This window comes from Urocitellus parryii, chromosome 8, assembly GCF_045843805.1.
Source record: "Urocitellus parryii isolate mUroPar1 chromosome 8, mUroPar1.hap1, whole genome shotgun sequence".
In the NCBI taxonomy this organism is placed as follows: domain Eukaryota; kingdom Metazoa; phylum Chordata; class Mammalia; order Rodentia; family Sciuridae; genus Urocitellus; species Urocitellus parryii.
Genome location: NC_135538.1, coordinates 14,831,248 through 14,858,177, shown reverse-complemented (window position 1 = coordinate 14,858,177; position 26,930 = coordinate 14,831,248). Strand labels below are relative to the sequence as shown.

Sequence of the window (26,930 nt, the reverse complement as noted above, 5' to 3'; positions counted from 1 at the left end):
CAGGGAAGTCATGTGACCCTTCTGCCTTAGGGAGTCTCCAGGCCCATTGGGCATGCCTGACATGATGCCCCTGTATGTGCTGCCCACACATGTTTTGGGGCTATTGCATTGGCTAGGAGTTACTGGCATGTTATGAATTGGGGCCACAGATGTTTTATACCCTGTAGAGACAGCCTTGTGTAAGAAAGGAGTTTCTACCCAAAATGTCAGTGGTGTCCTGCTTTCAGAGAATGGAAAACTTGAGACTGGGAAGAGACTGGCTAACATACTGTTTCAATAATCCAAGCAAGTTCTGGGGGTGGCCTACAGTAAAATAGTGTTAGTTTGTGCAATCATAAACAAGTGATTTTGAGGTGGGAGGACATCAACAGATCTGTTGCCCTCTCTGCCCATGGAAGAATGGGGAAAGAACACATACCCAGATCCTTGTAACATTTCTTAAAACCTCATGCACAGGTGAGCACAGTGGCTGGCACATGCCTGTAATTTCCATGATTCAGGAGATTGGGGCAGATCGATCACAAATTCAAAGCCAACCTGGGGAATTGAGCAAGACCTTGTTTCAAAAAATAAAAAGGGTTGGTATGTAGCTCAGGGATAGAACACCCCTGGGTTCTAGCCTCAATATGGGTTGTCAGGGGAGGGGGCAAAAACAACAAAAAATACTCTCATGCATAAACTTTAGCTCAGTTACTGAGAAAGGTGAGGATTTGGAGTCCATTTCATTTTAGAATACAAAAATACTTCACTAGATTCTTCTGTGATGAAAGATATATATAAGCAAGAAAACATAATGCACCTCAATGTATTGTCACTGGAAGAGAAAGAAATTCGATCACTGTCTACCTGAAGCACTCTGTGACCTTGAATATTTTGGCAGATTCAGAATAACTGCAAAGATCTTCCTTTCAAAACTGCGAGTATACGATGAAGGTACACATGCCCTTATTTAAAGAGGAGTCACCCACTCTCTGTGTCATCTATATTTTCCTTTCCTCTGCATCCTTTTACCTTTTGGGCCTTGGTGGCCAGCTAGCGCATCTCTCTGGGAAGAGGGTGCATCACTCAGAAGAGGAAGCCTAACCTGCAGTTTCTTCCCAGTCTCTCCCAGGTCTCCGCAGACCATGGGTTATTTAGGCTCTTGGTTCTCTCTGGCTGGCTGCCTGCTGACCTTGTCTGCTTTGAGGCATCCTTGTGTAACTGAAAAAAGAGAAAGAATTCTTCAGTTTGCTCTCTCTTTTGTTTGGTACTGGGGATTCCACCCAAGAGTGCTTTATCACTGAGCTACCTCCCTAGTCCTTAAATTGCTGAGGCTGGTCTTGAACTAGGGATCTCCTCCTGCTTCAGCCTCCTGAGAAGCTGGGATTACAGGATTTTTTTTTTTTCTGAAAAATTATGGAAAAATCATAAACATCAAAAGTCCAGGAAGTATTTGTTTCCTGGGCAGTGTGACAATGGTGGAGAGAGGGCCCTGAATTGGGACATCTGTGCTCTACAATATCACTAAGAAGTTGTGTGATCTTGGCAAATCACCTAAATCCCATCTTGCTTTGTCATCTGGATTCTTTGTGGAAGATGGTACAGATGACTCTTTGGCAATCATTTGGGGCATTTGATTACTTGGGCAGATTACAAGGACACTTAGAATGAGGTTGCGGGGTTTAGAATAAATCCCAGAGCCTTTCAAACATGTACTTCTGATGGCTAATGTACAGATGTGCACATTGCACCTGTCTTATTAGGAAGTACCCTGTCACTGCGCTCAGTGGTGCCTACCTGTAATCCCAGTTACTCAGGAGGCCAAGGTAGGAGGATCACAAGTTCAAAGCCAGCCTGGGCAACTTGGTGAGACCCTGTCTCAAAAACATAAAAGTGAAAAGGGATGGGAATGTAGCTCAGTGGTAGAGCACTTACCTAGCATGTATAGGCCTGGCTTGGATACCCAGTACTGGAAAGAAGTTGTTAAAAAGCACCTTGCAGTAGAGAAGTATTCTAGAAATGGCACAGGTTCCTTTATGCCCTTCTATTAGCTCCTCTGCTTTTTACAGTTCTGAGAAGTAGAACCAAGATGAAAAAATGGCTTTAAGCAAACTGCCTCAATAGCAGAATAAAGGGGCTGGGGATGTGGCTCAAGCAGTAGCGCGCTCGCCTGGCATGCATTCGGCCCGGGTTCGATCCTCAGCACCACATACCAACAAAGATGTTGTGTCTGCCGAGAACTAAAAAATAAAAATATTAAAAAAAAATAGCAGAATAAATAGGTTAACAGGTGGCTAAGTTTTTCTTCCATTCTCCGTCCCCCAGTTTTAGATCATAGAAATGCTTGCATGTTTGAGAAAATATCACCTTTATCCTTTATAATTTGGAACAATCTAGGTCTAAAGCCAAACACAAAAAGATATGTCAGATGAACAAGAAAAGTCATTCCTTCCCCACCTCCCCCATGCTTTCATTTGGTGATGCATCAAAAGTTTGTCAATTGCAAGAACACAAGACCTAGCTTAGTATACACCTATAAGTCCCAGTGACTCAGGAGGCTGAGACAGGAGGATAGCAAGTTCAAAGCCAGCCTCAGCAACTTAGTGATGCCCTAAGAAATTTAGTTAAGAACTTGTCTCAGGGGTTAACACCTGCCCACGGATTCAATTCCTAGTACCAAAAAAAAAAAAAAAAAAGACCCAAGACTTGTTATTTGCCAAGTGCTGGTCAAACCACATATATTGGTATTAAGCAGAGAAAGTGACACTGGACAGAGGTCCCAGGAGGTTCCTCCAAGGGGGCAATCGGACATCAATTTGACCTGGGCGGGTTCTTGATTTATACTGCTGAAAAGAATTCTGAGATGTGTCAAAAGCCAGGCACAAGGGGCTGGGGATATAGCCCAGTTGGTAGAGTGCTTGCCTTGCATGCACAAGACCCTGGGTTCAATCCCCAGCACCTCAAAAATTAAGAGTCAGGCACAAGCAAAGATTTCATTAAAGGACAGCAAATGTGTATACACCCCATAGGCAGGATGTGGGTACCATGTGAGAAGACGGTGATGCACCCCAGAGTTGTTAAGCTCTGATTGTAGATATGATCTTTCTTTCCTTTTGGGGTACTGGGGATTGAACACAGGGGTGCTTTACTACTGAGCCCTTTTTGTTTTGAGAAAAGGCCCAGGTAGGCCTTGAACTTGTGATCCTCCTGCCTTGGCCTCCTGAGTAGCTGGATTACAGGGATGGGCCCCAGTGCTCAGCGAAGGAGCATTTAAGACAAGACAGATGAACAGGCAAATGAACATTCTGGTGGGGTGGTTTTTAGTTATTTACAACACCCAGCTCTTCATCGGAGGGAGTTTCCCAGACCGCCGTGGTGGAGGTGGCCTCAGGTACTACAAGCCTCTGCATGGCCTGCCTGTCCTTTCCCCTGTACAAGCTTGTGGGAGCTGAACCCGGGTTGGCTGGGATCCTGCACACATCTGTCTTTGTTCCTTGTGATTCCCATGACTTTCTGCCTTTTGGCTGTACCCTGTATCCCTTCGAGGCCTCTGGAGGGTGGCGGGGTGGGTGGAGGGCTGCAGAGGCTCCACCTAATTTACCTTTTCACAGATATTCAGACATTAACTTGGTACAAGGCTGTCATTTGAGTTGGGAGAAGTAAATTGTTTTTAAGGTTCAACCAGAGGATAGGAACGATAGTAGAATGAATCAAACATTATCACCCTATGTGCATACATGATTACATGACCTGTGTAACACAATATCATGTACAACCAGACAAATGAGAAGTTATACCCATTTATGTATGATGTGTCAAAACATATTCTACTACCATGTATAACTAATTAGAACAAACAAAAACAAAAATATATGACGATTAAACCAGTAGAAACCATTATTTATTAATTTCAGTTTATATTGTACTTTGAATTCCTGTTGTTAGGCAAGCATCTATTGGTCTCCTTTTTTCTTCTTCCTAAAGAAAGTCAGGGAAATGGACTCTAAGCCTGTTCCTAGTTGGCCTTTGACTGTTTCTAGCATCTGCAGAGTTCACTTGTTTGATTCTCACAATTTCAAGACCCAATGCAGTTATCAACTTCTTCATTTTACATCTGGAAGATGCCACTCAGGTTAGGGGAAACACCCAAAGTCCTGCAGACAGCAGGAAAATGACTCTCAGCTCAATGCTTCTGTGCATGCCTCCTTTCTGTATCTCTCTGGGGAAACAGATACACAAGACTTAAGATCACATGCCCATTTAATAAATGTTTATTCAATGAAAGGATGTATAAAAACTTACAAATCTGAGAACTCAACTATACATACAATAGGATGATGGGATATTCAGTTTTTAACATGTACATACAGTATAGCTATTGACTATTCTCCCCCTTCCCTTTCCCCTTCGGTTTTTACTTCTGGCTCCTATTTTGTCCTGTGAGACCGTTCATTCTCTTATTGGCCTATGGGAAGATTAACGGACAACTTGTACTGCTTTCAGGTCGGTGGAGAAAATTTTAGGTGTTAAGAAAAAAAAAAAAATCAAAGAACACACATCAAAATTAAGTTTTTTTCTCCAAATGGCAAATCAGATTTTGTCCTGATTTCTTTTTGCCATTTTAGATACTTCAACAAATGTTCCCAGTGAAGTATTAGCACTGACTTTCAATAAAGTTACATTTCCTGCCCACACCTCCTCTTTAAGATGCATATTCCAATATCCTTTTCCCTGCAGTGCACACATTGATTTAAAAGCAGCTGGTTGGTACTGAAACAAATTTCCCACTGGCAACTGCTAGAAAATGGCATGTCATTTTCTATTCAGAAAGACAATCTATATAGTACTTTCAAATCTGACTTTTAAAACAAATGTGTCAGAAACTAAAATACAGCATTTTGTTGTTCAACTTGGAAAGAAGCCAGCAATTAGCTAAGGCATGTGCATTAATTCACCTGTTTATAGCAAGTGTCCACATTTTCTCTTACAAACACACAAAGTCACAGCTTGTCATGTTTTATCCAAAAATTAAGATTGCCATCACATTATTACTTTTTTTTTTGTGTTTTGTTAAAGTAGATTTCCTAACTAGTGATTTCTCTTAACTGGACATAATCTCAAAGGGTGCATTCTGAAACAAGACACCTGGAGGATAAATACTAAAAACGTTTTCTTGGGTTTAAAGTTTCCCCACACCTTCTAGGGTTTGCATAGTACAGAGCCCCGCTTTATCTCTAAAAAGCATGCTGTATTTTCTGACATTGTTTTTCTGAGAAGGAAGACTCATTACCCAGGGAAAGTCATAATTTTATCTTACCAAATTATATTCTCGTTGTTTTGTTTTGTTATAGACCCTTAATTAGTTCCATGTATGCTTTTAAATAATCTAAAACTTCTCAAAATCTATTTTAAGTTTACAAGTACTACTGACCATTATCTTTCCAATATCCCCTGAATTAAAGTAAATATATTCCAGGTTTATAATGCACAAAGCCTTTCCAGAGGTGGGGCTGGGATGGGGAGATGAAGAAGAGGAGAAGGGAACAGGGACCTGTGTGTGTCATAGTCTGAACTGTGCAGAAGCACAGTTCTGAGCTGGGGGAAGGGAAAGAAGATAGTTTTTGTAAAAATGACAGTTTTTAAAAAGACAAGCAACATTCAGTCTAGTAACACGGTTTCCTGTTCCTTTTTGATGGAAGCTAACACTGGGTGGTCAGGTTCTGCTACTTCTGAGTCCCCACTGCCCAGGAGAATGGACCGCCCCTCATCTAGGGCAAACACGTCTGAGTTCTGGTTTTGGCAAGAGTGTTTGACCACCTCATTGGGAGTCGAGAACGTTTTGTCACACAAGTTGCACTTGTAGGGTTTGTTGGTTTGCACCAGCATGTTGTCCATCTGACTACCTTCCTCAAATGTGCAGAGTTCCAGAGTCTGTTTGTCCACCATGGTGTAGGTGTCGATGCTCTGGTTGAGGCACACGTGCCGCGCAGCCTGGTTGGCTCTGCAAAAGCTCTTGTCACAAGTGCTACACTTGAAAGGCTTCCCGGTGTGTATGTACATGTGCTCCCTCCAGTGGCTCTTCTGGATGAATTTGCGTCCACATATCGTGCACTCGTATTTCCGCCTCTTCACCTCCCGCTCCTGGTCAGCCTGCTCCAGGTTGTCAATGTCAGCGATGTCTGAGGGGGGCGGGGTTTCCGACTGCTGCTGCCCATCGATGATGGGGGAGTCTGAGATGTGCTGCAGCTCGCTGTCACTGATCATCCCTGCTTCAGGCACTTCCATGGCGTCTTTCCCGAGGTCAGCGGCATTGCTGCAGAGAGACAAGGGGACGCGGCTTTCCCCCTGCTGGCTGGACGTGAAGGGTACTCCCGTGTGAATCTGGAGGTGCTCTCGCAGGCTGCTCCGGAGGGTGAAGCGCCGTCCACACAGGTGGCAGGCATAGTACTTGGGGAAGCTTCCGTTCCTCTTCATGATGCTTGGCTTGACGTGGGCAATGGTGAGGGACGCAGGCTGCTCATCAGAGGAAGAGGCCTCCAGATTGGTTTCCTCCCCAGGAGGAGGGGGAGGAACAGGAGTGGAGACCAGTTCTGGAGACAGCGAGGTCTGCAGGGGGTCCGAGGGAGTCATGTTTGTCCGGTTCACCTGGGCCAGATTGGAAGTCAGCTGCGACAGCTGTGAAGCCTCTGGCACCTGTTCCTGGCTCATCCTGGAGGTCTGTGGCCTTGGTTCTCGACCAAGTTTTTCAGGTGCCGAGGCAATCTTGGTGGCTTGCCTTAACTGGTGATCTGCGATCTGAATGCCATACAACGAAGAGGCCAGTGGGAAGACCTGGTCAGGATGAGAAAAAGTGCCTTGGCTGGCAAGGCTGGCTTCCTGGATCAGTGGGTAGGCGTGCAGAAACTTGATCCCCTGCTCTAACCGAACAGGATCGATCAACTGAGGCGCCATCTTTCCAGTGTACATCAAATGTAAGAGATAGCTGAAGATGTCAGGCTGTATGTCAGTTGGTTTCAAACGGACGCACTCGCTGGAAGAAACAAGTAAAATGTGTGAGTAAATGTCAGTTGATGTCTCAAATGATAACATAAAGCCCAAAGAAGAAAAAAACAGACACATGAAAACAATGAAATAACGTTTCTCATTTCTGCCTGTTGGAACCTCTTGGCCTAGCAGAGCTTTTAGCTAGAAGTCTAGAGTTCTGTATTGACCCACCCCACAGCTCAGCGGCAGATCTTTACAGTAAGTCAACAGTCTGATTAGAAAGTGTCTTCAGATCTGAGCTGACCCGGGGAGCTATACTAGCACGGACAGCTCATAATGTTGGAGCTCCACGGCTCTCTCCTGCATGAGGGCTGAAAGGGACAGCAGAGAGGCCAGTCACATTCCTGGTGCTGCCAGGTGGCATTAAAGAGTGGCTGTGGCACAACACGGTCCCTTTCGGATGCAATCATTAGCATCAGCGCCAGCAGGCTGCAGGGGCAATCTCCCATTAACTCCCAGTCATGCTCATTTTCCAGGTGAGGGTGTGGCCAAGGGACTGACCCTCTGCTCAGTATCACAGAGTTTGTAAGTGGTAGAACTGGGATTTGAATCTAGACTATTTAGTCCCAAAGCCATCTCACTAAGAAACTTCAGAGCAGCAAAACAATTCTGTGTAGCAGATACGGGGGGCGGGGGGGAGGTGATGATTCTTATTTGATAGATATGGAACCTGAGGTACCAAAAGCTAAGTGACCTATCTGAGGCACCTAAAGCAGCTGGTGGCACAGACTCTACTGCATTGCTTCAGAAACATCATCCTGATTAAGCAACAATAAGGAAGAGGTCCCCAAGGACTTTCCTCAGACCACCAGTAATGACAGAAATTCTAACACATCATCAGAAATCAATGGTTTATATAACTACATATCATGAGGCACATTATCACCCACCAAGTGAATACATTCTATAAACAATGCATTTTCAGGGATTACGTCCTCAATATGTTTTTAGAATTCATAACAATTTGATTATAAGACTTCTTGGTATTTTAAATCTCTTTTGAATGTTTTGGTAATAATGTTAATTTTGTTATTATCGAATATTTTTTAATATGCTAAAATTTATAAATAGAACAAAGTGATTTGAACAATGACTTGTGACAGGAGAGTTTTGAATAATTACTGCATAGCCGTCAATTGTGTATACTAAGAAGACTGCATACAAATAACCACATGGTTATTTGTGCTTGACTGCAGAGGATGGAAGCCAAAGAGGAAAATCAAGCATTCAAACTAGTATCTCTTTTTGGGCTTGGTGGCGCACACCTACAGCCCCAGCTGCTCAGGAGGTTGAGGTAGGGGGATTGCAAGTTCAAGGCAAGTTCAACTTAATAGAAAGGGCTTGGGGTGCAGCTCAGTGGCAGAGCACCCTTGGGTTCATTACTACAGAATAAATAAATAATAAACCTTAAAACCAAAGAAAAACAACTAGCATCCTTTTGACAGTCCAAATGGAGGAGTAAATGTGACTGTTTTTCTTTTCTTTTAAAAAAGACACACAGATCATTTATATTTTCACTTGGAATCTTTTTTATTCCTTTAAGTTACTTACATTCCTTGAAACAGGAATGTAAATACGGTGGTGTTTTCTTTTAGCACTAGAGGAGTGCCAACAATAGTATATGCAGAGTATGATATATTTAGATACTCTAGTGAAATTTAATGATAAAAAAGGCTTCAGGAATTTTATGTGACGAAGATGACTTTAGTAATGCAAACAACCATCTCCCAGGGGAGGAAGGCACTGGAAGAACCCTTCCAGAATCAGGCAGAGGTCCAGGGAAACTTATGCCTTCAGAGATGCATATTGTTCCCAGACCAGTCCTCATGGGAGAAAGAGGAAATAGAGGGAGTGGAAATTTAAAGGGGGCCTCTCCCCCACCTTTAAAGCATCCATGAAGAGTATTACGTAGAGTCCTTTTCCAAAAAATGCTTAGTGTGTTATAATTTCTCTTACTTCTGGTTGGATAGGCTGTCCTGTCTATTCCTTGAGAATGGTTACTCCACAGTAAACCTCTTAAATTTTAAGCAACTGTGTACAGTCCCTAGTGGCAAAGCCAGGAAGGAGCTAGGGAGCCCACTGCCCACACTTCAGTCAGGCTGGAGAATAAGGACTACCAGGGCAGGCAGTGCTGGCCAAGGGCCAGGCAGGGGAAAGCAGCCTATCTTTGGGGTCACAGCCAGAACCCCAGGGCCCAGGGAGGTCTTCAGCCACCAATTTAGTTTCTTTGTTTAAAAAAAATTTTAAAGCAGAAGCTCATGTGTATACACATACACACACACACAGTGAGAAAACAGGGGCATTTTTCAAAGTTTCAGATGTCCACATTCCAGCCACCACCATCCTTGACTGCTCTTACTCCTGGGCAGCCTGACCTCTCAGCTCACTGTGGACCAGCTCTGGTCACTTCTAGTTCTCTACAATATAACCTCGCCTAATGTATGATCTGTGGACTTTTGCTTGGCATTAACACTTTATGCAGGAAAAATTGTGAATAATGTTTTATTTTTCGTTTAGTCAGATAATTTCCATGTTCGGTTTGTGGTAATTTCCATGTTCATTTTTTCTTTCACTAGAATTTTAAGGTGAGGAATTTTAAACAGTGCTGAACATCATCAGTGGTTGCACTTGGCAAGACCTACCCTGCAACAGCTCGTTTTTGAGGGCTCAGTCTCTAGACATAAAACAGAGACAGAGACATCTAGTGGTAACTACAGGGCATAAAATACCCTAAGTAAAACCTGAAGATTCCCATTGTCCTCTGAGTCTGAGTGCCAGGCGTGGTCACAGTGCTATGTGGCATGCTCTGGGCCTCCGGCCTGCGTTTGTCTCAATGACCTTGCACTCTGCACCTGGAGCTGCACAAGGCTGGCCAGCAGTAGCTGCCCAAACTGCTCTTGTCACCTCTGGTATAATTCACACTACTGCTTAAACTTAGGACCTCCTGTGACACCAAGATCACACTCCCTTACTAGAAAGACACTTCTTCACTACCCTATACTTAAGTTTCCTGCATTTAACGAAAGCCCATTACATTGTATTTACTCCTCAGAATTAAAATATCCTTTTTGAGATCATTTAATTCGCTGTATTGAAGCTACTAAGTGCCAAGACCTCATTGGTCGTGAAGTCTCTAACACAATAGAGTTAAAGGGGTTCTTTCTTTCTTTCTTTTTCGCACTGCTGGGATCCAACCCAGAGCCTTCCAGCGCCATGCCAGTGCTCTACCACTTAGCCATGTGCCCAACCTGCTGTCGCCACTAAGCCTGCAATCCTGTTATTTTGTTACTGGCCCTTTTGCTCCTCCAGATGTTTATTGAGTGGCTGTTCTATTGCTTGCACACATCTCAATTATCCTCCGTGGTGTCCACAAAGCTGTGTAAAACCCCATCTCTGCCCTCAAGAAACTTACAAATGAGGAGTGGAAATAAAAACACAAACAACAACCATTTGGGAAAAACGTACAGCCCCTGGAAGTGGCACGAATAGTGTTGGGGTCATACCCACGAGGGAGGAAGGAGGGCACTTTTGATTATTTTGTCTGCTTGACAAGGGAGGTGCCACGGCAGAGGGCTGTGAGCGCTGGACTCAGGGAATGGTGAGTAAGCCAGGGCAGCTGCATCAGGTCCTGGGAAGACAGTGGAGTGTCCCTGAGGGACGAGGCCAGAGGATCAGGCTCCAGACCCATGGGCAGAGTAAGGAGCCTGAACGTTGTTTTTTATGTAACGGGTGTCCTTGTGGCCGATCATCAAAGACCTCACCCAGTTTAGTAGCTTCCCATCAAAGGCACTCTGCAACCAAACAGCGTGTGGGACAGCAACCTGACAGGATATGAAAACGAATGACAGAAAACGGAAGCCAGAACGGAAGGACAAGAGTGAAAGGTATTTTGAAGGAAACACAATCTGGGGGTTGATAGATGTGACTTGAAAGAGATGTTAAGCTTGGGTTACCTGGAGATGCAACAGGCAGGTCAGGGGCCTTGAGGGTAGAGACTGAATTCATTTTGGATATGCCAATGAGATAAAGGGGACAGTCAAAACTGAGTCACCAGTGGGTTGCCAGGATGGGGGACCGGGGTTGGGAAGGGGTTCTGCAAACAGAAAGACGGTGGCCAGAACTATAACCTGCAAGTTCCCAGCAGCAAAGGCAAGACCTAGGATAAGCACCGGCTTCACAGGAGAGTGCACAAGGAGGGCAAGGGAGCCCAAAGCTGAGGGAGGCCCGGGCCCCAAGGTAAAGAACAGGGGCATTCAGTCACACGAATCAGGTGAATCCTGCTTCAGCTGCGAGAAGACAGCAGAAGTGCTGCTGAGGACAGTAGGATGGACACTGGGAGAAAGGGTGACCTTTGAGACACGACGTCAGCGGAGTGATGGGAGGAAACCACGGTGCAAATGACAGGAAGAGCGTGAGATGAGGAAGGTGCACAAGAGGACACAGGGGACTCTGCTGAGAACGTTCACAGTCAACTAGAGGAGAACAGAGCTGCACTCAAGCGGACAGCAAGGCGAGGGTCCTGATCTCCCACAGACCAGCGGGGCTCGGGGAAGGGACCAAGAGTAAGTATGAAGTACAGAAGGAGACCTGAGAGGCACAAGAGAGGTCGGAGGACCATTCGCCTCAGACTCCAAGAGGATCTTTCTCTAAGACACTTAGGAGAGAGAGGAAGAGGAAAACCTGAGCAAAGAGAGAAAAGAGGGAAATTAGGGGAATTCATGTGCTCTAGCTTCTCATCAGAATGGGACGAAGAGGAAGGACTTATTGTAAGCCTGGCAGACGCTCAGGCACTGGGGCTGCAGGAGGGAGGGCTCAGATAATGAGCTCCGGGGAAAGCTTGCCGACAGAAGGGCTTGTGGAGGGCTTTGGAATGGACCTGGACCTGCCATCCAGACCCTGCAGGTGACACCCACTGAGGCTATCTAGAGGGGGAGGGGCTGCATGGGGCAGAGAGGTGGGTGATTCTCAAATGCTGCTGAAAGCATGAGGAACCAAGAAAGGCAGGGGACAGGGTCACAAGGGAACCGGGCACCTAGGAGCCTAGGGAGAGGCAGAGAGACCCATGGACTGGATGAAGGCAAAGAGCGTGCTCAGAGGACAGAGGAACATGGAGTTAGGAAGTCCATAGTCATTAGATTATTATCAACCACTTTAGTTACCTGGTCTGATGGACAAACAACATCTTAAAGTAATTGGAGAATGAAGCAAGAACTGATTTGTGTGCCTTGAAGTACACATCGCCGATTGCAACCGTGCAGTCACACAGGAAACCAAACTCTCGCTGAGCGTTTAACTGTTGCAGTAGAATAAGTCCATGGTTGGTCAAATCCATTTTTTTAAATATCTGCAAAGTAAACAATTTTGTTTTTAAGAAAGGTGATTCACAAATCAGAATGTGTCCTTTATAGTCATCAATACTGATCATCACTAACATGTCATTGCAGGTATCGAACATGTCAGGCATTGCTAAACACGGTCCATAAATTAACTCATTTGTCTTCATAACAGTCCTAGGAATTAGGTCTGTCATGATTTCCGGCTTATAGATGACAACAAATGCCATAACTTAGGAGGTTTTGTGACTTGCCCAAGTTTACATAGGTGGTATGTGGAGAAGCCGGTAAGAGAACCAGGTTGTCTACCTCCAAGCATCGAGTCCTTGGCACAGCAAATATTCCTGGAACAGAGAGTCTTTTGCAGACCCCAAATACATGTTCTAATGACCTGTCAGAATTTGTTCGATTTTCCACAAAGACTGATTAATTAAAGTGTTGGGTGGAGTTCTAGTAAGGCAGGATGGAAACCTTACTAACTCTGGGGGTTTTCTAGCTCCTCTTCATGCTCATGCAGGTGATAAGATCCCTCATACATTCTCCTGTCCTTTTTTCACTCTTAACACCAATCCAGGGAGGAAGCAGGTCTGGCCTCTGCCTCCCTTTTGTGGAGGAGGAAATGGGCTCTGATATGGGTAAGGTATTTGCCCCCGGCCTTCCATCTGAAGGTTGGGGGGAACAAAATTTAAATCTGATTGTTCCAATAAAAATTCTATGATTTCTATTATTCAAACAGCACCCCAGCAAACTAGTAGAGAAACTATCAGATTTTGCCCAGCTCCCCAAATCCCTAGATCACTCCCTTTCCACAAATAGCATTTATAAAAGCCCACAACACACAGATTAACATTAAAATTCTTGCTGAGAAAAAAGTGAATACTTTCTTATATTTTGGAACAAGGCAAAGATGTCCCTTTTCTCTGGAGGTACTCACCAGTACAACTATGCAAAAAATGAAATAGAAGACATTCTGAAGGCAAAGGAAGAAATAAAAGTGTCCCCGTTTGCAGATAACATGATTGCAATGGAGAGAATCTCAAGGAATCTACGAAAACTCCTAGAATCAATAAATAAGTTTGACAAGGTCATAAGCCTACAAGATAAATATACCAATCTAGTAATGAACATGTGGACACTGAAATTAAGAATGTAATGCCATTTAAAATGACTCAAAAACAAAACACAGAGTTGTAATCAACAATGTGCTGGGGAATAAATCAAGAAGTGTTAAATAAACGGACAGACACAATATGCTTATGGATAGAAAGACTTGACATAATAAAGATGAGTTTACCCCAAGCTGATATATAGGTTTTACACAATTCCTATCAAAACCTCAAGACTTTTTTGATAGATAAATTATTCTAAAATGCATATGTAAAGGCAAAGGAACTGGAGTAGCTCAAACAATTTTAAAAAAAGAACAATAAAGTGGGGAAAAATCAGTCTACCTATTTTTAGGATGCATTATACTGGCATGAAGTTAGAAATGTTGGAACTGGCAGAGAGACAGACAGGCATTAATGTAACAGAACAGAGAACCCAGAAGTAGACCTAAGTAAATATGCACAATTAATTTTTGAAAGAAATTCAATTACTTTATCTTAAATTAGACAACATTTTACAATATACAATTGATTGTTGACACAGATACAGAAGCAGAACCTTCTCAAAAAATGGTGCTGGATCAATTGACTTCCACAAGCAAGGAAGGCAGGTAGGCAGACAGCACTTGGCTAAGCCTCACACCTTACATACAAATGAACCCTAAGTTACCACAGCCTTCAATGAAAAACACAAGACTATACCATGTTTGGAGAAATCCTTTAGAATCTAGGGTTAGGAAAAGAGTTTCTACACTTGACATGGCAGTAGAACATTCATAAGGAGAAAATAATATATTGAACTTCATCAAAATTAAAACTTTTGCTCTGTAAAAGATTCTGTTAAGAGGATGAAAAGACAAACTAAAGACTAGGAGAAAAATATCTTAAACTTTTGCAAAATACTCCTCCAACAAAGGGATAACATCTGCAATGCAAAAAGATCTCTCCAGGGCTGGGGATGTAGCTCAGGGGTGGAGTGCTGGCCTAGCAAGTTCAACCAACCAACCAAAATACACACACACATTCTCTCAACTCAACAGTAAAAAACAACTGAAACAGAAGATGTGCAACAGACCTGAAGAGATATTTCACCAGAGAGGATATACAGATGGCAAATAAATACATCAAATTGCTCAATGCCATTCCCTAGGGAAATGTAAATTCAAAACACAATATCCTTATACACCTATCAGGATGGTTAAAATAAAACACAGTCACAGTAGTACCAAATGCTGATGAGGATGCAGAGAAACTGCACCACTCATACGTTGCTGACAGGAATGCAAAATGGTGCAGTTTCCTTTACTTCTGGAAAATAGCAATTTCTTTAAAAACTAAACACACAATTATCATGTGACCTAGAAATTGTACTTCTGGATTTACTTCAGAGAAATGAAAACCACATTCACACAAAAACCTGTACATTAATGTCCATATCAACTTCATTCCCAAGAGTCAAAACCAGAAGTAAATGAGAAATAACTGGTGTGTCCCTATGTGGAAAGCTACTCAGCCATGTGAAGAAATGGTATTGATATATACAGCTTGGGTGAATTATGCTCAGAGAAAAAGGTTAATCCCTCAAGGTCACACGCCATGTGATTCTTTTGGTATACAACTCTTGAAAATATAGAAATGACCAGACTTGCAGTGGGGGGGCAAGGGGGAGCAGGCGGGTGTGGCCACCCAAGGGCAACCTGAGGGATCCTGGTGATGACAGACAAGCTCTGCAGCTAGACTACATCAATGCCATTATCCTGGTTGTGGCACTGGATAGTGCTATAGTTCTGCGTGCTGTTTCCACTAGGGAGATGGGCTAACGGGTGCACAGGATCTGTCTGTTCAATGAAGGTGAAACGATCAGAATTAGGAAGGAGAGACAGAAAAGAAACGGGGTCAGATGAAAGCCACAGACACTGCCAGGTTGCAGAGTAACTGTGATTACACAGAAACCTGACCGCCCCAGGAGGACTTCGAAGCTTGTCTTCAAAGCTGTTCTGCCTAGTGTCAGAGCAACCCCTTCCCAGTGTATTCACCTACTTTTCCTCCAGCAAAAGGTATCCCATCCTTGAGACCCAGTTGTGAAGTGCTGCCCTGCCACATACCGACTATGCCCTGGCTTACCCGTGGGTCTAGGCAGCTTTCAGTCCCACACCTTTGACAGAAATATCAAGCACATCACCAGTTATCCCTCCGGGACAGGAGAGGCTGTTGCTCATGAAGGGCTGGCTGGCTTACTATTAGCCCCTCATGTCCATATGCTGTTCATTTAGTTTCACACTTACTTACTGGAGATAGTTATGGTATTGCTACTCACTTTATGAACAAGGAGGCTGGCTTAAAGAGGGTAGGTAGCTTGCCTCAGTAAGTTCAAGAATGGAATTCAAATTAAGGTTTACTTGATAACAGGAAATATCATATTTTTATTGTTACTTTTAAATATATACACTTGCTAAGAAGTCTCAAATACAGCAGGTGCAGGGGCACATGCCTGTGATCCCAGCAATTCCAGAGGCTGAGGCAAGAGGATGGTAAGTTAGCAAGACCCTGTGTCAAAATAAAAATGGCTAAGGATGCAGCTCAGTGATACAGCTCTTCAGTAATAAAGAGCCTCTGGTTTTCAATCTCCAGTACCAAATAAATAATAATTTTTAAAAAGACAAAGACTCAAATACTATGGACAAACAAAATGTGAGAGCTGCCCAGCCATTCACCCATTTCTCCACCCCCTGGCTAATACTGGGTATTTAATTACTGCTTTACCACTTTTAAAAGAATCTTTGCTGAACATCACTTTTTTTTTCTTTCTTTTTACTTTCTATGAATTTAAAGATTATATTATATTAATTGGCCACTCTTATTTCCTCTAGCATCTCTACATGAGCTTCGCCCATTTTATTCTTTCTTTTTCTTTTCTTTTTGTAGAACTGGGGATCAAACCCAGGGCCTCACATTTGCTAGCCCAGCACTCTACCATGGAGGTACATCCTCAGCCCTTTTTATTTTTCATTTTGAGACAGGGTCTCACTAAATCACTTAGGGCCTCGCTAAGTTGCTGAGGCTGGCATCACAGAGATTGCCAGTGTGTGCCACCTTGCCCAGCTCTTGTATTCTTTTAATATTAATTTTATAAAACTCACTATAACATAAGGAAAATGAGCTCTGTGTCACATGCTACTAATATTTTTCTTTCTTCCTTCCTTCTCTTCCTCCTTTCTTTTTTTGCAGTGCTAGGACTGAACTCAGGGCCTCACTCATGCTAGTCAAGTGCTCTATCATTGAGCTAAATTGCCAGCATCTAATTTTCTTTTAATTCTGTTTAGATTTGTGTGTGTGTGTGTGTGTGTGTGTGTGTGTGCGCGCGCTGGGTATACAATCAAGGCTTGAGCATACTAAGCACAAGATCTACTACTGAACCTCACCTCCTGCTCCAAGGTTCTTAGTTTTTACATGAGTGGATACATACAGCACTCTCTTCTTTGACATAGCTAAATGTATGGCTCCCTCTCTTTCCACAAACAAACTAATATAAGTGTACTCGTCAACCCACAAGAATGAAGTCACAATAAAAATGCTGAATGTTCTTTTTTATAAGGGAGGCCACTCGCTATTTTAGGATCTCAATTTAAGAACATCTCTTAGATCAAGAAATGGTGAACATAAGTGTTCAAATATAGAGGGAAGAACACGTGCATGGCTCTCAGAGAAATTAAAAAAGCAAAGGAGGAAAACCAGAGGATGAGTTGCATGCTCAAAATCTACATGGGGAAAAATGCAAAGGTCAAGTTTTAAAAAAATCTTGAGATCAAACACAAAACCTCTAGACTTTTCCATATGTGAATTACCTGAAAAGAAGGGGTAATAGAGAGGACTGCTCCATAGGCAGCTCCATCCCACCCCTCACCCCAGGGACAGAACCACCCTCTTCTAAATCTTTATCTCCCCTTACCTCTTCCTGGCCACCCCCCACTGTTTCCATGAGGCTTAACTTGCACAAAAATGCTGTGGAGGCCCAGGAGGCAGCCACCCCTCCCCCAGGGAAACCGCATCTGCTCATCTGACCTCCACCACTGCTCAGGACAGGTGCAGCCCTTGCCACCTGCTGGGCTGACAGGCTCACCAGGGTCAGGGAAGACCTGCTGCTGGCCTCAGCCTCTCTGTGGTACTTCATACCCTTTTTTCTGCATTGATAAGTCCTCCTTTATGGTGCTGGGGTCACCACTCTCATTTGGCCTCAATTCAGGCTGTCACCTTGCTCCCTACCTAGGAGGCCCCCCACCCTTTTTTTGGTATTGGAGATTGAACACAGGGGTGTTTAACCACTTAAGCTATATCCCCAGCCCTTTTAAATCTTATTTTGAGACACTGCTTAGGGCCTTGCTAAATTGCTGAGTTTGGCCTTGAACTTTTGATCCTCTTGCCTCATTCTACAGAGTGGCTGGGATAACCAGTGTGTGCCACGGTGTCTGGCCCAAGGAGTACTCTTGCTGTGCTCTCCATGCCTGGTCCACAGACACCTCCCAATGCTCTTGGTGAGAGTATCCACCTCTGCTCAGCGTCCCACAGGAACCCTGCACTCAGTAGATGTAAAAGCAAATTCCCTATACCTCCTCACACTTCTACAAGAGACCATGAAAACCCTGGGCACAAGCCTGTTCTGTATTCCCCACCTCAATGCATGTCCCCCACCCCCTTGACCAAACCAGAATCTCAGCACAGCCTTCAGGCCTCCCTTTCTTTTAGACCTTGCCTCAACTGAAACTTTCCCCCACTCCTCATCTTAGTTTTACCTCCCAATCCACCTCCCGTTTCTGGCCTCCTTAACCCACCCACCTTGCAACAGCCAGAGTGAGCTTTCCCAAGAGCAAATCTGATGGCCCTGTCTTGCTCCATATTTTCCTGTGACTCCCCAGGAAGAAGCCCTGACCCCTGAGTATAGCTTTGACTGTGCCATCTCACTGTTGCTCAGTCTGCACAATGTACTCCAGTGCTGATCCAGCTCCTTGATTTCACACTTACCATCCAACCAACCAACCAACCAATCAACCTCTAAACTGGGGGTCCAGAGTGATGCTCTCTCTTTATTCTGCAATCAGAACCAAGCTATTTATAAACCCTACAGGGACAGGGACTTTTGCACATGAAGAAGCAGGAAGGACATATTATCAGCATATCCTTCCAGGGGAAGGACAGCTGGCATTACATTCAGTATATGAAAAGGTTTTTCAATTTGCAAACAAATTACAATATAAACTCTTTATGACATTAAAGTGTCCAATTATTTATTGATGCAAGACTGTTAGTTTAGTGATCTTTACAAAGTGATTATCAAGTGTGGAGCTTGTTCTGAAATCTAAGCCCTTACTAAAAATCAAGTTTCTGCTGGGGATGTAGCTCAGTGGTAGAGCACTGGCCTAGAGGTACGTCGCCCTGGGTCTGATCTTCAGCACTTCAAAACAACCACGATAAAGATCCTCTTTGATTGGAGTGTGCTGATCATGGAGACAAAATGATATTTCACTCACAATTTCTGGATGAGCTAAGTGGAGGAATGATAATTTCTCTTCCCAGAGGGCCCAGAATGGCCAGGCCATTATTGGGCTCCTAACAGTGTATAACACTCACTGCTCTCCAAGGGGAGCACTCAGCCACCTCATCTCTAATTCAGCCCAGGTTGGGAGATGGGCTGTGTGAACAGTAGCTTAGAACTTATGCTTGGACTTCTGAACATGCTACTTTCATCACGCTCATCACAGACATACACGTACATGTTCACACATATATGTGTGTACCCATGCTTGACCCAGCCCTAGAATGCTCTTCTTGCCTTGGAGCATCTGTGAACGTGCTGGTTAGGTCGGCAGCCCAATGCTCTGGAAAGCTAACACACAGTCCTTATCATTCACTCGTGCCTAGCTTTGTGTTCAGTCTTTGCTAGACAAACTGCTAACGACTGAGAAGATTGCTGAGTTCTCCAGTCACACCTGGTCCCTGACCAATATGGGATAAAAGCTTGGCTTTTTTTTTTTTAAACCCTAGGCTGAATTAAAAAACTCTCATCAACTTAATGTGTATTATATTTTGGAAGAATTTTTCAATTTAAGATGTCACTTAGTGTTTCTTGCTGCTAGTAATTAGGTTCTGAGTCTACTTTGGAATTTATCATGACCCTGCAAGGCAAAAAGCCTGGGAAGAATGAGGCACTACTGAGGCCCAGGTAAGGACTTTGGTCCTTATCTTAAAAACAATGGGAAGCCTCCCAAAGGATGTTAAGCCTATGACACAATAGAATAGTTCCACTGCAAAGACTACCTGGCTGCAGGTGCAGAACTGCCCAAACTGGGGAGGAGGGACAAAGGGCAGGCAGAGGAGCCTTTCTTGTGGTCTAGAAGAGAGATGAGGAACTAGATGATGGGGATCACGAGGACGGGATTAGGCAGGATTCCAGAGATATTGAGAAGATAAAAAATCACGAACACTGGCCTGTGGGTCAGGTGCAGCAGGGTGGGGAAGAACAGCAGGCCCCAAGGTGACTCCTAGACTTCTTCCTTCTATAGCTGGGTAGGTGGTGCTGTCCACCAGGTGGAACAAGGACAAAATCCCAGGTGGGTGGAGAAGAGCATGCTGGGTTGGAGACACTGACAAGCCTCTCCCTCTTCGCCCCCTCCCTCCAGATGTGGAGGTGATAGAGTGCCTGTTGATAGGTGATGCTGGTCTGGGGCTCAGAAGTTCTGTGATGTCTGGTGGTCTTCAGAGAAGCCAGGCTATCTGACTCAAGAGCCATGTCCTTAAATTACTGCTCTTCAAATGGCTAACAAATAAGCTGAAGCCTGTCTTCTGGGTATATGCTTCATTCTCTGGGCACTACCTGCCTGGTTCCATATAGCACTACTCCAAGTTCTCTTTGTGTGTGTGTATGTGTGCGTGCGCGCAAGTGCATACACATGTGGTACTGAGGATCAAACCCAGGGCCTCATACACACTAAGCAAACTTTTTAAGTCATTTACCACTAAGCTATATACCTAACTCCCCACTCTTCTCTTTTTTAATTGCTGAGGCTGTCCTCTAACTTTCGATTCTCCTACCTTAGCCTCCAGAGTAGCTGGGGTTAGTACAGGAATGAGCCACCAGGCCAGTCTTTTCAAAGTTCTAAATGATCCTGGTGACAAAGGGCTGGCAATGACAGGACATTGAAGATCTATATAAAACTTTAACACTATAAATGGAACTTTAAAAAGAGGAGAGGCAGTTTTTAAAAGTTGGCTTTTTTTGCTTTTTTATAGAATGCTTTCTTTATGTGTATATATGTAAAATGTTTTAAAAAATTAGTAAACAAACAAACAAACACCCCCCCCAACAAAACTTTCCAAAGCCAAGTATAGATCATCTTTTAAACTATTTAATGCTTTGCGTTTTTGTTGTTGTTTTTGGATCGCCGCTGTTTCCATCTTTGACAACAGGACACTGACCGCCCAGCTTCAAGTGCTTTCAGTTGGGCTGGTGCTTAAACAAGTTACTTTGGAGATGCAGCTGAATGGGACACATATAATCACATTACATTCTGACAATCTAAGTTCTTCCTTCACTTTCAGTATGAGAAGTGAAGACTAAAACGGCTTTTGGGGATTGATGAATCACCTTCTAAAGATAATAGCTCTTGGAAGACGCTAACACCACTTAGAGTACCCATTTCAAGGGCACTAAAAGGGTTCTCTGAAGTCCTTGATTTTATTTAAGTGAAGCATAAATGAATGCTGCAATGCACGAGGCACATCAGCAACAAAAGCAGAATTACTCACAAGTAAGATGGATTCTTTCAAGTAGCTTAGACCACTTATTAGGATAAAAACTGCCTTTCCAATTAGTAGTATTAAAAATTAATGTTGGAGAATCCATGAAGGAACCTGTATGAGGTGGTCATTTGAATTTCAACATATTTTAAAACTGCAACTCAAAGATAAGAAAGGCATCTTAGTAGTGATGATGAGCTGGTACGTTTTCCCTAACATTTCTTTTGTTAACCTTCTTCCATAGTAATTAGAATAGCACTTATTTTCACATTGGAAAGCACTACATTGGTAAAAAGATTTATTTTTTTCAATATTTTGCTTATGTTTACATTTAAATTAGTTTTCAATTTCCACATGTAAATTGCAGTGAGAAGGGGGGCATATCAGGGATATTTTAGGTGTCAAGTTAGAAGTAGGTTAGAGAATTATGGCTAATAAAAAGTCGATATTAAAGTGATAATTCTAAAGAAATTATGCTACAATTAACTTCAAAGAAACCTACATATGATCACCTCTAGCAAAATTAAGAACCCTAATCTGCTTCTACTAACCAAAGTAGAGGCTTCCTTTTTTATGTGCCATATGATGATTAATAAAATTAGTCTGAAGAAAACATAATCACTTACAGGTCTAGTAGCAAATGTGTTTAACTGAGGTCTGACTTGAATAGTGTATTTCTGTATTTTTAAAAAATGTTTATTTTTTAGTTATAGGTGGATGCAATATCTTTATTATATTTTTATGTGGTGCTGTGGACCGAACCCAGTGCCTCACGCATGCTAGGTGACCACTCTATATCTGAGCCACAACCCCTATTTTAAAAGAGTTTCTCAACTTTTTAGTGTTAGGACCCTTTAAGCTCTTTAAAATTATTAAAGACATTTAGAAAACTTTTGTTTTAAGTCAGGTGTGGTGAAGCACATCTGTAATTACAGCTGAGGCAGAAAGACTGTAAAGTTCAAAGTTAGCCTGGGCAACTCAATGAGGTCCTATCTCAAAATAAAATTTTAAAAAAGGCTGGTGACATAGTTTAGTGGTAGAACATTTGCCTAGCATGCTTAAGGTACTGGATTCATGCCCAGCACCAAAACAAACAAACAAAATTTTGTAAATTTATGTAGTTTACAACTAGTGATATTTACCTTTAGAAAATATAAAACTTAGAAATTTACAAGGATTTAAAAAACCCCACTACACGTTAATGAATAACGTTTTAATGAAAATAATTGTATTTTCAGAAACAATATAAAATAGTGAAGTGGCTTTTTAAATATTTTTTCAATTCTCTTTATTTTAATAGCCAAAATATCAGGCAATTCTGAATATTTTTCTTTGATATTACACCAAAACTTGGGATAAGTGTTAGCTTTTTAAAGGTTAGTTGTGCAATCTAGAACTGTAGAAATGACTGAACTTTTCCTTCTTTGTTTTGCTAAAATTCATTGGTATATGCACTTTGAATGGAATTTTTCCCACATATGATATTTAACATAATTCACTGGTTATTTTGAAAATACTGGCTCACTGAATTATGCATATTTTCCCAATGTCAACACATTGAAAGGACAATAATATCTTGGTATTATTATGAAAACAGTTTGATCTCAAGGACTCTTGACAGGACCCTGGGGATTCACAAGGATCTGTAATACCACACTTTTGGACAACCACTTTACAAAATCATTTTGGGGACTTGGAGAATCTAAATGACCAGCCTGGTCCAGGAGAATGCATACTCACTTTGAAATTGTTTTCAGATGATTACTCATCTTCCTTCTGTGCTGAATTTAGACAATGCACACAATTTTAAGGAATAGTACACTGAAACCTCTGGTAAAGTGAAAAGTAGTTCCAAAAATATTTGTCCACATATCTATAAGTGCTTTACAAATTCCTATCTTTACATGGTGAGCTTTCTTATAATGAGAACGAAAGTCTCATGGTACATACCTCATGCATGTGAACTGGGGATTGCATGTTTGGGTATAAACATCAACCTCTAACTTGGTCTCTACCATGCAAGAATGGTCCTACATGTCTTGGATTGTCAATCATTGTTTTGTGTGATATCTAGGCTGAACCCAGGGTCTATTGCATGCTAGGTAAGGTCTCTACCATGGAGTTACACCCTGAATTTTTTGTTTTGTTCTGCGATGGGGTCTTACCAAGTTGCCCAGACTGGCCCATCTCAGCTTCCCCAGTAGCTGGGATGACAGCGTGTTATCACCATGCAGGGCTCTGATTCCACTTTTTTTAAAAATTGGCACGAGGGATTGAACCCAGGAGTGCTCAACCACTGAGCCATATCCCCAGCCTTTTAAAATTATTTTATTTAGAGACAGGGTCTTGCTAAGTTGCTGAGGCTGGCTTTGAACTCACATTTCTCCTGCCTCAGTCTCTAGAGCTGCTGGGATGAGCCAATGAAAATTATAAACTCATTGAGCATAATAAAGCTCTTAAAAATGTTCTCAATCTAATGTTTAGAATGTTCACAATAATTTTCCCATCAGAAAAAAAAAATCAATTCTCTTTTATATTTTCAGGATTGTGTTCGGAGACCCCAAAAACTCAAGGAAATAGGAAAACTGCCTTGCCTTTTTGCCAGATGCATTTTGAAGTTTATTATAAAAATCTGTAGGATATCAGCAGTTCTTCCAATCATCCTTTCTTGTGCCTGATGCACACTACTTGACCAGCTTTTCAAAGTTTCAACAGGGAAAGGGATGGAAAGAGGAGTGGTTCTTTGGATGAAGCATCAAGAGACACTGAGAGATATCAGGTGGATCCCCTACCCTAAAGAAGTTGGTCCCAAGCAGATGCCACATTAGGACTTAGGTATTTTCTTCACTGGGACCAGTAATTCTCAAACGGGGGAAAGCACACCCTGGTATTCAAGGACAAGCAGTGGATAACTTGAAATCACAGGTTACAAGAGGCATCTCCTTCCGGGGTGTGGTGGTAAGTAAATTTTTATATTATCTGATCTTACAATACTGCAAAATTTGGAAGTTAGTGCAAAGCTTATATTAGTCTCTTTTTTTTAAAAGAAGTTGTCACTGGAAGTTTTTATTCTGTGACTTAAAACTTTCTTCTTAAAAATTGCCTTTTAACAGTTTACAAACATCTGGTTACATACCAAAGTTATTAGGAATGCCCCCCCCCGCCCAATCTGTTATTTTCAGCTTATGCTCTCGTTTTATAATTTCAGGTTGCAGACTCAAATGCTAATGCTCTGTACACCATTGGGCCGTCAGGGTCTATACGGTCTATATGGACAGTCCTCTGTTAAAGCAAAACCAGACCGTCCTGGAGTTCTGTGAACCTGAAATCCCGACCTTCTTTTTGCCTTATTCTACTACAATAACTTGTGAAAACGAAGAGCATCCAGGCTCACTCACACACTACACAGACCCATTGTATGATGATGATAGAACAAATGAACAATGCAAATGGGTGGGGGAAGTAAAGAGCTCGGGTTATTTCCCCGGGGCACAATTAGGAGTTCCAGCGGCGGGTGGAAGTTCGTGCAGTAAATGGTGCAGAAGTAACTACTCTCACACTGCCCATTCGACTACCCTTCCTCGCTTTTCCCTTTACTGCCTCTTTAATTCACCATCAGCTGAGGCCGACAAAAACCTTGCTTCCTACGCAGCTTCTCACTTAACGGTTCCCATTGCGGTCTTGTTTAAAAATGAATGGTTAGGGGGTCTCGCTGCACGCGGAAGACGACTCGGGCCCCAGACCGGCCTCGCGCCGCAACCTCCCCTTCCCGGAGCCCGGCGGGCTGTGCCGAGGCGAGGCGGCAACCGCAGCTCCGATCCGGCAGCGCGGCCTTATGGCGGCGCAGATCGCCCGTGTAGAGGAAGCTCAAGGCCGCAGGCTCGGCGCGCTCAATACCCGCTCCAGCCTCAGCAGGCGACCCGGGCGGCGACCACGGAGACCAACGCGCTGGGCAGCCCAGAGCCGCCCAACGGCTGCGGGCTCCACCCCACCCCGAGCCCCTGGGGCGGGGGCTGGCCGGGGGCGGAGCCGGGTCGCGCCGCGCGGGGTCCCCGGGCCCCTCCGGTCTCACCGGCCCCGCCCCCAGCCCCCGGGGGCGCAGGGAAGGGGAAGGGAGGGGCGACGCACTTCGGCCGCGCCGCACGCTCGCCCTTCCCTCAGCCCGCGTGCGCGCGCGCGCTCGCTCTCCCCAAGTCCCGCGGAGTTTAACACAATGCCGACGCCTACGCCGTGCGCAACGCCCCGGCCGGCGCAACAGCCCCGGCGCCGGGGGCGGGGGCGGCCCAGCTAGGGAGAGGAGATGAGCGCGCGCGAGAGCCGCAGACAGCGCGAGACCCGAAGAGGCCGGAAGCGCGCGTGCGCGCCCCCGCCCGCGAGCGGGGAGGCGGAGCCGCAGCAGTAGCGGCAGCAGCTGTAGGAGCCGCTGCAGCTGGGAGAAGCGCCAGAGAGGCCGGGCCTGCTCCGGTCGGACCGGATCCCTCCCCTCCCCCTCCCTCTCTGCTCCCCTCCCCCAAACCCACTTCCGCAGCTCGCGGCCTTGCCGCCGAAGCAACAGCGGCGGCAGCAGCAGGAGGCGGCTGCGGGGCGTCGAGAGGATTACGCACCTGACGGGCCCGCCTCTTGGGGCTCCAGCGCGGGACGCTCACCAGCCGCCGCCGCTCGGGACGTACTTCGCGGTGGCGGCGGGAAGGGAGGGACCGGCGACGGAGAACGGAACGCGAATCGCCCCCCTCCCCTTCCTCCCTCCCTCCCTCCGATCCGCCGCCCGCCCTCTCGGCTTCCGTCCCCTCCCCCTCCCGCAAAGCCCCGGATGGAGCCGCCGCCGACTCGCCACCGCCTGGCTCCGGGGGATGGTTTTGTCAGGCGGCCAGAGCCCCGGCGCCAGGCGCAGCCGCCACCGCCCCCACGGGCCGCCCCTGCCCTCGCTTCCCAGAACCGGGTCCTGTATGGTCCGGGCCCTCCGCCTGCCTTCACCCGGAGCCTCGGGACGGGGGTCATTCGTCGTCTTTGTTGCCACCGCCGCTGCCGGAACCGTTTGCGAGCTCCGGTGGCCCCCGCCCCCCCTCCGCCTTCCCGGAGCCCGGGCCGGGGGCGGCACGTGGGCACCGGCCCCGGGAGGCGGAGGCGGTGCGCGCTTACCTGTCGCCGGTGCTGCTGCGGCGGGGGGTGTGGAGGAGGAAGCGCTGGGCAGCTTTGGCCGTGCCTTCCTCCCCGCCGCCGCCTCTCCTTCTCCTGCTGCTGCTGCTGCTGCTGCCGCCGCGGTCGGTGTCTCCGGCGCGGCGGCGGCGGCGGCGGCGGGGCTTTTCCTGTCCGGTTACGTTAAGGTCACATGACCGAGAGAGCGGAGCGACTAGTGCAAAGAGGCTGAGAGCGGCTCCCGCCGGGGGGGAGAGGCGGCGAGAGAGCAGTGGCGGCAAGAGCCCCCTCCGCCCCCCCAGCCGCTCCCCTCCCCCCGCCCGCCTCCGCCTCCGCCTCCTGCTGCTCTGCCGCCGCCGCCGCCGCCTGCAGCACTAACTACACTGCCGCTCCCACCCAGGCTCGGCTCTCTGCTCCAGCCAAACTTCTGCGAGCCATGTGCAGCCGAGGCGAGGAAACTTCTCTGCACCTATTGGGGCTGGAGGCTTGAGTCACAAGCCCCCTGTTTATAAAGTGTTTTGGTAGGACATATCCTCGAGAC

The 26,930-nt window shown here is 45.1% G+C and overlaps 1 protein-coding gene across 3 annotated transcripts; it reads right to left on the bottom strand.

Annotated features, from left to right (window-relative positions):
• Nucleotides 1–3,983: 3,983 nt before the first annotated feature.
• Zbtb2 (zinc finger and BTB domain containing 2) lies at nucleotides 3,984–26,648 on the bottom strand. Of its 3 annotated transcripts, none has more exons than XM_026399959.2 (3): nucleotides 26,393–26,648; nucleotides 12,183–12,367; nucleotides 3,986–7,009 (listed from the first exon to the last, which is right to left on the bottom strand). In XM_026399959.2, the coding sequence occupies exons 2-3, from the start codon at nucleotides 12,353–12,355 to the stop codon at nucleotides 5,638–5,640; spliced, it is 1,545 nt and encodes a 514-aa protein (XP_026255744.1). In that variant the 5' UTR covers nucleotides 12,356–12,367; nucleotides 26,393–26,648; the 3' UTR covers nucleotides 3,986–5,637. The 3 variants fall into 3 exon arrangements, with proteins under 3 accessions (XP_077657940.1, XP_026255744.1, XP_026255745.1); XM_026399960.2 differs by lacking the exon at nucleotides 26,393–26,648 and adding an exon at nucleotides 25,858–25,946; XM_077801814.1 differs by lacking the exon at nucleotides 12,183–12,367 and having other exon boundaries at nucleotides 3,984–7,009.
• Between the last annotated feature and the right edge of the window lie 282 nt (nucleotides 26,649–26,930).